Source organism: Stegastes partitus, unplaced genomic scaffold, assembly GCF_000690725.1.
Source record: "Stegastes partitus isolate 25-593 unplaced genomic scaffold, Stegastes_partitus-1.0.2 Scaffold2418, whole genome shotgun sequence".
Taxonomy (NCBI): Eukaryota; Metazoa; Chordata; class Actinopteri; family Pomacentridae; genus Stegastes; species Stegastes partitus.
Genome location: NW_007580149.1, coordinates 36880 through 49325, shown reverse-complemented (window position 1 = coordinate 49325; position 12446 = coordinate 36880). Strand labels below are relative to the sequence as shown.

Sequence of the window (12446 nt, the reverse complement as noted above, 5' to 3'; positions counted from 1 at the left end):
ATTCAAGTGAAAACGTTTTTGTGCAGCTCGCTTCTCATGATCTTGGGAGGGTGAGGTAGGTCAGACTAGTGATTGTGATTTATACGCAGGTGTTTTGACTTTTTATCTCTGGAAGATAAAATATGTCCTGCTCATAAATATACGAGTGGCAATGAAAAACAGAGGAGAGGGAGGTCACGTAAAGATGCATCGAACATTCAGACGAACCTTTGCTGAACATCTACTTTTCGTTATCTGATAGCTGAGCATTGTCACAATAAATATTTTCCAGATGCTTTCATGAGAACATAAATCCAGGTGCAGCACATGTCTTTTTATATCTATAACTGCTTGTATTCACTTCTGGAAGTCATTTTTGATTGGGCAAAAAAAAAAGAAAAAAAAATCTGGACTGCTCTGCCACAGATGCCTATACCTCTACAGAGGTATAGTTTTCTGCCTCCCAGATGCAGCAGCAGCAGACCTGCATGTGAACCTGAGAGCAAACATTCAGTCGGGCTGTTTGAGGGTGAAATGTTCAGCACAACATACTGTAGACGAGCCAGACTGGAGGTGGAAGGAAACCTGCAAACGTAGTTCTGTGTTTCTTAAAATATCATAAAACTCTATACAGGCGGATGTTTCCAGGAGTGAGGAACTGCCAGTACTGTATGTTACTCACTGTGGGCCTTTCTGTAGATTTTCAGGGTCTCCTGCTTACTCAGGTCTTTTGGAAACTCATCACTGACTAATCCAAGGAGGCTTTCCCACGCTGAGGAAGGAGCTTGTCATTTGACTCCCACAAATTATAGAGTTCTTAGTGTCCAGCTGATGAAGTCATCTGAGAGACGTGTGGGCGAGAAGCAGCGCTGCGTGCTGGGATGGATTATTCCTTTTCACACTATTTCAGCCCAGTTTATGTATAGACGCTGGAGAAACAAAACAGCTGAGATTTGTCAAATGCCGTATGAAAAGCTGATGTGCCAGCACAACTGTGAATTCTTTGGTACTGAGGTTTTGTGTGAAGCAAATTTAATATAGAAATGACTCTTGGGTGTGTGTGGACGTTGTTAGGGCTGCAACCGGTCATTATTTATGACGTCTATTAATCCATGCCACTTTCTCCAGTTAATTAACTAGTTCCTAGCAAAAAAATAATAATAAAAAGGGCCTGGCGTGAGTTCCCTATAAGGTAGCATCTTTACAGAATACAGAAAGCTTTTATTGCCAAGTGAGCTTGCACACAAAGAAATTTGACATGAATGAAACCGTGGTACTCACCAGCAAGACAGGCAATAAATATAGCAATCTAAATCAAAAAAAAGTTCTAAATAAAATATGTATGTATAAAAGTAATATGTAAATAAAAAGTAATGTGTAAAAGAGACACATATTACATACACATAAAACAGAGTAATAAATTAAAAACCATTTTAAGTCACATTATTGCACACGGACTAGAAATATCTTTTGAATCTTTAGATTTGTCCAGCCGACAGCAACACAAAAATATTCAGTTTACTGTGACAAAGACAAGCATTTACTCTGCACATTTAAAAAGCTGGAGGCAGCAAGTGTTTGGTGTTTTTACTTTTAAAAAAGTGAATGCAACCACTGATGGATTTTCACATTAATTGCAGAATTATTTTTTGGTAATAAGTGTTCAAAGTGTTTTCTTGTTTTTTGCTCTTTATGTTTTTTTAAAATAAGTTCTACAGATATGTGAAAACACTGAAACATCCCAATGCAAGGCTCCAGACTAACCTCTTATTAAATTGGTTCCACTGGTGCATTGAACTTTTTTCATTGAGTGTTTAGTTTGGACACTCCAGGTTTTTTCACCACACTTTACTGTGCCACAATAATAAGAGAAAAAACAAATAACAAATGATAAAGAAGAACCCACTAATGACATTAAAACAGCCAAAAAGACACACTTTGTTATTTACATTTGTATCTAAAAAGACAAATAGTTACAAAAACAACTGCGATATATGCAGTGCTCATCTTGTGCACAAAGCTAAAGCAGAACACCAAACTACAATGACTCAATTGTGCCAACAAGCCATAAACTATAGAAACACAGTTTTAACAGCAGTCATCGTACACAATCACCACTGTGATGTAGCACAGAATAAGGGAAAAAATAACGGCACACACACAGAGCTGCTAAATGTCAGATGCACCAGTGTGACCAATTAAAATGTTCAGTCACACTTGACAGATATTTGGTTTCATGTTGGAGCTCTTATACGTCCATAGAGGGTTTTATACTTATTGGAAACCTTTTTATTTCTAACACATACGGTAAATGTTGAAACTGACACAAATGGTCTTGTGTCGGCCTTAAAGAAGCCTGAAAAAGTGGATCCTGATCCCTTTAAATTTGTTGTTTTCTACCCTTTGCTCAACTTTGGTTGTTGTCCTCATTTTAGCGCTGCACAGCTGAAGTAGATTGGGAACTGAGCGATCCAAAATAGAGTAAAATCCGCTTTATAGCCGCATCGTAGCAGTTAAACATTGTGCACAGCAGATAAATATTTCTCAGAACCTCAACATGTGTGTGTGTGGCTTTACGGTCACACTACAAGACGGGTGTTGGCCACTTGGAGTAATTCTGGCGTTGTTCTTCACCACAAAGCCTTAAAATGTGATTGGTGTGCTTTGTAATGGCTGCTCAGCTCTTAAATGTTTAAAATGCAAAGCTGGAGTATCCCAAACTTTTTAATGTTTATCTGTAGGTGACACGGCATCTTTGTCTGAAACTGTTCCAACCTTTTTGGCTTGTAATAATATTGATAATACCTTTATATAGCTCCTTTCTTAAACAGCGTTTTATTGTGTTGCACAACGCAGATATTAAAATCAAGAGCACCAATTATACAAATAAACAAAATTATGATCCAGTTAAATGAAGTCATGTCCAGTTCCCACCCCTCTGCACTGATTCAGTGAGTTATGAGCAGTTCAGTCAGAGTTTTTCTCTTTTGTGTGGGTAGTTGTATTGAAATAGGCTTAAAGAGCTCTATAGAGGAGGAACTCATTAGAGAATGATGCTTATTTCCTATATCTCACAGATGAGACTTGAAATACTGATTATAGATAGTTCTCCATTTTTCAGATCTTTCATTGTTGGTTTGTTTAAGTTGGCATCGTCACCCTGAGTCTGCTGGTGAACCACTTCGTGTGGATATGAGATGATTTTTAAGATGTTGCCTTGTATTAGTTGTATCATACAACATTGCATTAAGTGAATTTGTCGTATTCTATGTTTGTCTCTTCAGATCTTCCACCAATAACCAGGATTGGCCTTTAGTCAGAGATTTAAACAGATATTTATTTTAATAATTCCACGCCCCACACCTACCATGGCTACACAAAGCCTCCTGGGCTGCCTTCTCCTAATTGCTTTGCTCAGCTTATCAAATGCTGGGCTCGTGAAGAAACTCCTGCGGCATCGACGACAAACTCTGGCGTCTCCCCAAGAACACAACATCACCCTCCCCAGTACGGAGCACCCTGTGGTTTTCAACCACGTCTACAACATCAACGTTCCTGGCAGCTCCCTGTGCTCGGTGGACCTGGACGCCCCGGACACCACGCAGCTCTATCCCAAAGACGCAGCGGTCTCCTCAGGCCATCGCGTCACTGAACACACGCTTGATAGGGAGAACCAGATCGTCTTCACCCACCGAATCAACATACCTCGGAAGGCCTGCGGTTGTAGCGACGACATGCCCGGCCTGAAAGACCTCGTGAGCCGTCTGGAGATGCTTGAAGGAGAAGTTTCCGCTTTGAGGGACCAGTGCAGCATTGAGGGGGGCTGCTGCAGCGCACAGGTTACAGGTAGGTCTGATTTATCTGTCATGCTTTGTCAGTAATAGTTGCATCTTACTGCCAGCTCAGTAAAATGATCCTTTATTTATCTGACTTGGGATTGAAAAGTGTTTCACTAAGAACACTCGGTAACCCCACGAGCCTCCTTCATAAGTCACATCTGTTCTGTTCATCTGCAGAGAGTTCTTTGGAATTTAATGTGGGTGTGTAATTTTCTTTATACGGCAGAGGCCAACAACTCATCAATTATCTTTGAATGGGGCTTTATTTGGCTCTGAAAAGTTAGAAGTCTAGTAGCTGCTCAAATAAGTCTTAGATCATTTACGAATGATGAAATCTAAAAGGAAGAGTTTGGTGATTTGGGAAATACACTTGTTCACTTATCTGTCTGCTGGCTGTAATTTCGTACAGATACGAGAGAGATATCTTCACATCTAACTCTCAGCAAGACGGCACATAGGCATATTTCCCAAAAGGTCCATTTGCTGCTATAAAGATAGAAATTTTCAAGCTGATTGTAATTTAACCCTCTGAACCCTCAAACCCCCCTTTGTTGTGTCTGTATTGTCCAAGGGTGGCAGGCACTTTCACACTGGTGAGCAGAGCGCATTGTGGGTGTTCAGCTCATAGAGGAACCATGACAAAGCCTTATGGTTAATGACACCTGGCCAGTGCACATCTGTGAACTCAAGCAGGCCTTGATTATGTTAGTGCTCCATTTATGTAATGTGGCTTCAGCACAGAACATGTTGCTAGTGTGATCAATATGTATATCAATTACTCATTAACATTGTTGTACTTATTGAAAAAAATTATTTCACTTTACAAAATCTTGTGACATATTCCAAGGATTGAGCTTCAGTTTGTGCTGATGCCAATCCATTAAGAATTGCCTTGATCGGCCACTTGGATTAGAAGATGGGACATATCTGGTGAAAACAGAGAGAATTGTCAGATTTTTACCTTGAAGCCTACCTTTCATCTAAAAAGTTAAATAAATCAAAGCAAAGATTCTGTAAATAAAACTTTCTGCACTTTGCGGTGCAACCAGGTAGTCAAAAGTGACTCAGCTGGAATCGTGACAGTCCCATTGGTCAGTGACAAAGTTTTTACATCAACATGGAAATCAGAAAAACCGACTGTTAAAAGCATTTCTTTTTTTTTTTTTTTAAAGGTAAGGTGGGAACAAAACCTTTCTGCAATGGTCATGGAAACTACAGTGCTGAAACGTGCGGCTGCATATGTGATCCTGGCTGGAAGGGACCCAACTGCACGGAGCCCGAATGCCCCAGTAACTGCCAGGGGAGAGGGCGCTGTGTGGACGGAAAATGTGAGTGTTTCAAGGGTTTCACTGGAGCAGACTGCACACTCGAGGTCTGCCCTGTGGACTGCGGAGCACACGGCCAGTGTGCTGGCAGCAGCTGTATCTGTTCGGACGGTTTCTTTGGTGAAGACTGCTCTCAAAGCAAGTGCCTGAACAACTGCCTAGGCCGCGGTCGTTGCGATGATGGAGACTGCGTGTGCGATGAACCTTGGACTGGCTTCGACTGCTCTGAGCTCATCTGTCCCAAAGATTGCTACGACCGTGGACGTTGTGACAATGGCACCTGCTACTGTGATGAAGGATTCACCGGGGAGGACTGTGGAGATCGTACCTGTCCCAACAACTGTCGTGGTAATGGTTTCTGCGTGGACGGCCGGTGTGTCTGCACTGCTGGCTACAGCGGAGACGACTGCTCTCAGCTCACCTGCCTCAACGACTGTAACGGCAGAGGCACATGCTTCAACGGGATGTGTATCTGCGACACAGGCTACCAAGGTGAAGACTGCAGCCAGTTGGCATGTCTGAACAACTGCAACAACAGAGGCCAGTGCATAAACGGACAGTGCGCGTGTGATGTCGGCTTCCAGGGAGATGATTGCTCCGAGCTCTCCTGTCCCAGCAGCTGCCTGCACAGGGGGCGCTGTGTCAATGGACAGTGTGTATGCGAGGAAGGCTTTGCCGGCGAGGACTGCAGCATCCGCACCTGCCCCTCAAACTGCTATGGCCGCGGCGAGTGCATTGACGGGCAGTGTGTGTGCCATGCAGGCTTCACTGGACAGGACTGCGGTGAGCTGAGCTGCCCCAGCAACTGCCAAAACCGCGGCCGATGCGTCGACGGACAGTGTGTTTGTGACGAAGGATTCAGCGGAGAAGACTGCAGTCAGAAAGCTTGTCCCAACGACTGCTTGGCAAGGGGTTACTGTCTCGATGGCAAGTGCGTCTGCCAGGAAGGGTACTCAGGAGACGACTGCTCTGTGCTCACCTGCCCAGATAATTGCAACAACAGGGGGCGCTGCATCAACGGACGGTGCTCTTGTGAGAATGGATATGAAGGAGAAAGCTGTGCAGAGCTGAGCTGCATCAACAACTGCCAGGACAAAGGCCGCTGTGTGAATGGTCAGTGCATGTGTGATGAGGGATACATCGGAGAGGACTGTTCAGAAGGTAAGAAGCTCCCACTGCACGATTACAAAAAAGGATTTGGCAATTTCTGAAAGTTTCCGTGTGTTAACTAGATGTACTATAAAAGCAAATCTGGAGTGATGTAATTTCCTTCCATTCTCAAAATTCACTCACCACTCATCCTGAGAGAAACTATTTTAGAGAATATAAAAGAGGCTTTCGGTTTGTCTGCTCTTGGTTTGTGCTTTTTTGGCAGTCCTTCACACCACAGCCAGATGTGGCTCTGGAGTTTGCATTAGGTCTACGTGGTTGATACTCAGTGACTGAGGGCATGGGAAACCATCTGAGACAACACCCTCAGCATTTTTTGTTTCTATAATTTTTCCAGTGTCTCCTCCAAAGGACCTCACTGTCAGCGAGGTCACCACTGAAAGCGTGGATCTGTCCTGGAACAACGAGATGCTGGTCACAGAGTACCTTGTCACCTATGTGCCCACCTTTCCTGGAGGTCTTCTCCAGGAGTTCACTGTGTCTGGAGATAAAACTGCTGCCACTGTGAAAGAGCTTGAACCTGGCATCGAGTACCAGATCAATGTCTATGCTGTGCTCAGCAATAAGAGAAGCATCCCTGTCAGTGCGAGGGTGGCCACAGGTACATCCCAATCGCCTCTGTGTTAGTTCACTGTTATATCTTTAGAAAAATATAATAACTCTTCATTACTTCTGTCTCCATCCCTACAGATCTCCCACAGCCAGAGGGTTTAAGATTCAAATCAGTGAGAGAGACGTCAGTAGAGGTGGTGTGGGACCAGCTGGACATCCCCTTTGACGGCTGGGAGATCTATTTCCGCAACACGGTCAGTCTGCCTTCTCTTTTGAAGGCTTGCCCTGGATTTTATTAACCATCAGGGAAAAAGTGAGAAGTGATAAGCTGTGCCAGCTTATTGAAAGTCTCAGCAAAACATGGATTTATTTCAGCGCTAACCATTAAATTTGCTTTGACATATGGAAAACCTTAGCGAGTGCGAGTCTGGATGTCATAGGACTGCAGCTTAATTTGCTGCTTAGAATCCAAGGCAGAAACCCTTTGAAAAGAAATGACTGTGCCAGCTGATCACTCAGACGTCAGTCAGAAGGCTTTTTATATCTTCTAGCCTTAAACATACTGTCCTGTCCTGACCTTCAACTTTCCTATTGCTGCCTTTCTGTGTCATGCATACATAGATGTGTAACTAGTTCATTGCCTGCAGTCTTGTTCCACAGTGTAACCTGAGTGTCATAGAAATAACAACCACCGGTTTTGTTTTAGTATACACTAACAAAAACGGATAATGTGCACAAACAATGACAAATTTGGGCTGAAGAAACCTGAATCGTTACAAATTTCCATGAAAAATACAAAGCAGTAACAACTTAATCCAAACTACAACTGAATTAAACTGTATTGATTTTCCTGTTTTGAACAACTACTGAGCCTCTACAGTCATCACAATCATTTCATAAAACATGTTAAGTTAAAGGAACTTTTTTTGGAAATACACATGCCTGCTTACATGCTCAAACAGACAAGAAAATAACTACCACTTCCAATACTGTCAGTGAGATGATATTACCAGGAGACCCATTTAAACAATTGTCTTGGATGGACCTAAGCCCAGGATGTAGTGTCGGTGCCCCTGAAAAAATTGTGTTGAGAACTTGAGAACAAAATATTTTCCATAACTGGCAGCCAAACATGCAAAAATGATTGTTAGACAGAAAATGCTGCAGGAATAGTATTTGTAGCTCTTTACAACCATTCACCAAAAGAAAAAAAGCAGGGCTTCTGTATCTGTCTTTGGCCAAACATGCCATTTTCAGCACTGGGCTACTAGACTGGAGGTTGTTGTTCTTTCTTGGGGCAAAGGGGATTTTGGAAATGGTAACATAAACACAGCAGAAGGGCAGAAGAATGGAAAGGCTTGTATCCATAATATTTATCTGATGAGTCAGACTAGGAAGATGTTGGCTTTGCATAAGAACCGCAAACACAGAGAAACACAAGCTTGGCTGCATCCAAGGTAATGTAACAGTAGAGAAGCACAACTATGGCCAAAATGATAATCTTGTTTTTTTATTTGTTAATGAGCGGCAAAATATACATTGCATTGTACCTAAAATGTCTCACTTGCTGAACATTCACTTATCATTGACACAGCGCATGGCTCCTCCCAAAGCATCTTACATGTAAGCCATGTTTGATGCCAGTTCGGTGACTGTGCACAGAGAAGCCTTTAGTCTCCACTCAGTTACTGCAACTCACACCAAAGTGTGACTACAAATTACTTTAAAATGCTAAAAAACTGCATTCTAATGTCAGGTTTACCCAAGCTGAAACCAAAGCATTTAGAGTTTTCTTGAAGAGAACATTTTAATTGTCTTCACTGCAATCGATCGTGTTCATTTTATTGTGGGAAGCAAAAATCAGGATTGTGAGTAGTATTTGATGAATTGTGCAGCCATACCGCACAGTGTTGACAAACTTTGTGGAAGTCACAGTTTCGCAAATATCCTCCCATAAAGTTTTATAATTAAGTCAAAATTTTTTCTGGATTCAACAAATAATTTATATATAACGTCTTGCGAGCTGTCACAGAGGTGCGAGCTTTTTACCCTTAGCCAGAGCAGAGCTGGACGTAGCTGCCTTACCTGTTTTTCCTAGTCTTTATGCTAAGCTAAGCTAACTCTCGCAACATTTTGAGTTTCATATTTAAAAGACACAAGAGAGAGAGGGCAATACATTTTTTTCTTCTAACATTTAGAAAGAAAACAAAGCATATTTGCAAAAATGTCCAACCTTTGCAAGAAATCCATCTATCCTGTTACGGATGATTGCCGCTCGGCATACGGTGGGACCCAAAACAAGAGAGGAGACGGGGATGAAGGGCATAAACAGGTTTATTAAGGGAATCCGGGGGTGTGGAACACCAGGAGGCAGGTAAGGAATCCGGGGGAAGGAGCGCTGATCGTAGCGGCAATGCAGGAGGGTGATTTCCCGTGCAGGTGCTTGTGCAGAGATTCTCTGTGCCCGTGGTCATATGAGGGTTTCCCGTGCCGGTGCGTGTGTAGGGCGAAAGTCCAACTCGTGTTCTCGTAGTAGAAAAGGCTGGCGTGGAGGGCAGACGGCTGGACGTGGAGAGCAAAGAGAGAACAACAATGGTTACTCGTGACTCGAGATAACTTAGCAAAAGGCACGTGTGCCCAAAACTGCGGCTAGACGGCCTGAATGTAAAACTCGTGGTGTTCACAATCGTCTGGCATAGGAGTCCAGGTGAGCAGTGGCTTTAACCAGTCCGCTGATTGAGGCAGTGAGCCGCAGCTGTGCCAGTGTGGGAGCAGCCCCGTCCGACCAGCCCCGCCTAACCTGAAAATGAGTTGCACGAACACACACACAAAAAAAAAAAAAACAGCAGGAGTCCAAAACGCACAGTGAAACATAATCACCACATATCCATTATCTATACATTGCTTCATCCTCACTAGAGTCTCGTGGGGGCTGAAGTCTATTCCAGCTGACTTAGGGTGAAGGTGGGGGACACCCTGGACAGGCCTTTTGCAAGAAATATGAAGATTAATCTGAATGATATGCACTTGAGCATTTAAATATGCTGATTTCCTGCCTAAACCTGATTTTGTCACAGTAATCTGCTTCGCCGTGTGCAACATTTTACATTAATTTATGCATTTGCAGAAAGAAGAAAATGGAAAAGTTGCCAGCACCCTTCCATCCTCTCAAACCGAGTTCCACCAGACGGGGCTTGGACCAGGACAGGAGTATGAAGTCTCCATCAACATCATCAAGAACAACACCAGAGGACCCCAAACATCCCAAACGGTCACCACTAGTGAGTTTTGAACCCAAAGGTTACAGTCATGTGGTGAGATCACTGATGTTTAAAATCAGCCTGTTGATATAAAAGAGAAGTTTATGATGATAATGATGATGACGGTATGGTCAGAGATAATTTTGTCATTTTCCTGCTGTGTCTGGTAGCGCTTAGAAGTTTGGTCGGATACAATAACCTTCACATAACGTGCACATGAAATAGAAAAATACATTAATGTCACAGAGTGGAATTTCATGATGAAAAGCAGAGTTACAACAGGAAATCCCTGCTGGCTCTCCATAGTTCCATCTAATAGATTTTAGGTAAAGGGTAATAACTTAAACAAATTGAATCTCGGCCTAGCATGACCATGTCAGAGTTGTTCTTTTCACTTTCACTAAATCCCTCTCTTAGATCTTGTCCTGCGCTTGTTGAGAGTTTTATTGCACCCTTACTCCAGACATTACGTTGGGAAATGCTTCCAGCTCCTTACGCAGTCGATGTGGCACGCCATGCCGAACGGCTTTTGTTGTACATGGAAAAGTCGTTTAGTTTGCCGGTCTTTGCTGATGGACCCCCTGAGTCTCACACCATTTCATTTCTGATGTCATTTATTTGTATTGGCTGAAATTTGACACAGCTCCCACGAATGAATGATAGAAGGGAGGTTAAACCTTTCGTACCCTTTTACCCCCAGAGGTCCTGTCAGCGCAGATCCGAAACATGGCGGACAGATGTCTCCTCCACATGTAAACACAGGAGAGTTGTCAGGCAGTAAACACAATGTCAGAATGAAAGGGAATCACATTATATTTCACAATGGCCTTTCCAAGTCATTTCTTTGTCTTATAAGAGAGCCAAGATGAGTTTTACAAGGAATGTTTTATGCATAAACACAAAAAAAACAGGCTCATCATCATCAGTGTCTGACTATTTCTGAATAATTTATGATTTTGATTTATTTCTGCAGAGACTGAACTGATATTTGATAGAGACATTTCTCTTCTTAGGAATCATGAAATGTTGGCAAATATGGTTATTTATTTTCTGAGAATTAGATTAAAACCACTCTGATGTTAGCATGCTGAATATGAAGCTAGTTAGTGGACAATTAGCATAGCATGAAGACTTGAAGCAAGGTGAAACAGTTAGCATGGCTGTGTTTAAAGTCCAACCAGCACCTTTAAAGTCCACTTTGTACCTTGTTTGTTGAATCCTCCTAAATGTAAAAACCAACACTATATCTTTGAGCTAACGGGTAAGATGCTAATTTCAGGTGGATATATTTACCATGCGCTAGTCGAGCATGCTAGCAACATTAGTTAAATAGCACTAAATAGAAAAGAAAGAATTATGCTGAAGAGAAAGTCATTGTTTTTAAATGTCAAAGGGGGAAATGAATGTCTGAAATGGTTCTTAAATAGACTAGAAAGTATTGCGTATCACCAGAGGCCTCTTTCTTCATTTCTGCCTGGGCTGCACAATTAATCAAACATTAGTCCCTATCACAATATTGGCTTCCCACAATTAAATGAGCATGATCAACTGCAATACTGATGTTTAAAATGTGTGCTCTGCTCATAAGAACCCTGGCTCATAATAAATCAACTAAAAGTCAGCCAGGGAGCGATCAAGGTGTTTTGGCGCGACTTTTGGGGAACCATCATGCTGCTGCACACACAACCTTGCAGTAGCAGCCTGAGCAAAAACTCCCTGGATGTTGGGGCTGCAGTCCAGAGGAGAAGAGTGATGTACAACAGAGAACATACAAGGTGACGGCCTTCCTGGACTGAAAAATGATATCAAGTTGCAAAACCTGCAGTTCCTTGAATGGTCACTTGAGGCTGGCTCCAAAAGTGAGGCATCCTCCATCGATTCCAATGTTTAAATGCCTGACTTTACAGCAGGAATAAGCAGTTTACAGCCTGGTAGAAAAATACAATTTTGGTCTCTATAGCTAGTTTTTCCCCTCTCTGCAAATTTTTATATAATTCACATATTAAACTGTATTCAAGGTTCAAAGTTCTGCTTAATTCGCTCCACTCACACTTCACCTCTTTGGTCTTCTTTGCATCAGCTGAGAGTTATATACAGTCAATGGAGCAGAAGAGCAAAATAAATATCACGTGTGGAGCAGAAGGCGAAGAACTTGTTCCTCAAAATGCATTTGGTGTTTAGAAGTATTTTGGACATTTACGGCAAGTGATGCTAAGCAACAACAAATGCAACGACGAACCACCTGAAAAAACACAACAAACTGCAGTATGTTGAATGCATGAAGGTGAAGAAGAAAAACATTCCTAACTTTACCGCACTGA

At 42.4% G+C, this 12446-nt stretch overlaps 1 protein-coding gene across 4 annotated transcripts in view; it reads left to right on the top strand.

Annotated features, from left to right (window-relative positions):
• tnca (tenascin Ca) overlaps positions 1-12446 on the top strand; it is a 40520-nt gene that overhangs the window by 6883 nt on the left and 21191 nt on the right. For all 4 annotated transcript variants that reach the window (XM_008305139.1, XM_008305137.1, XM_008305138.1 and 1 more), the window contains exons 2-6: positions 3264-3825; positions 4991-6304; positions 6651-6914; positions 7004-7119; positions 9993-10146. In XM_008305139.1, coding sequence (XP_008303361.1) covers positions 3348-3825; positions 4991-6304; positions 6651-6914; positions 7004-7119; positions 9993-10146 — 2326 coding nt within the window. In that variant the 5' untranslated portion in view covers positions 3264-3347. The remainder of the gene's footprint in view (positions 1-3263; positions 3826-4990; positions 6305-6650; positions 6915-7003; positions 7120-9992; positions 10147-12446) is intronic.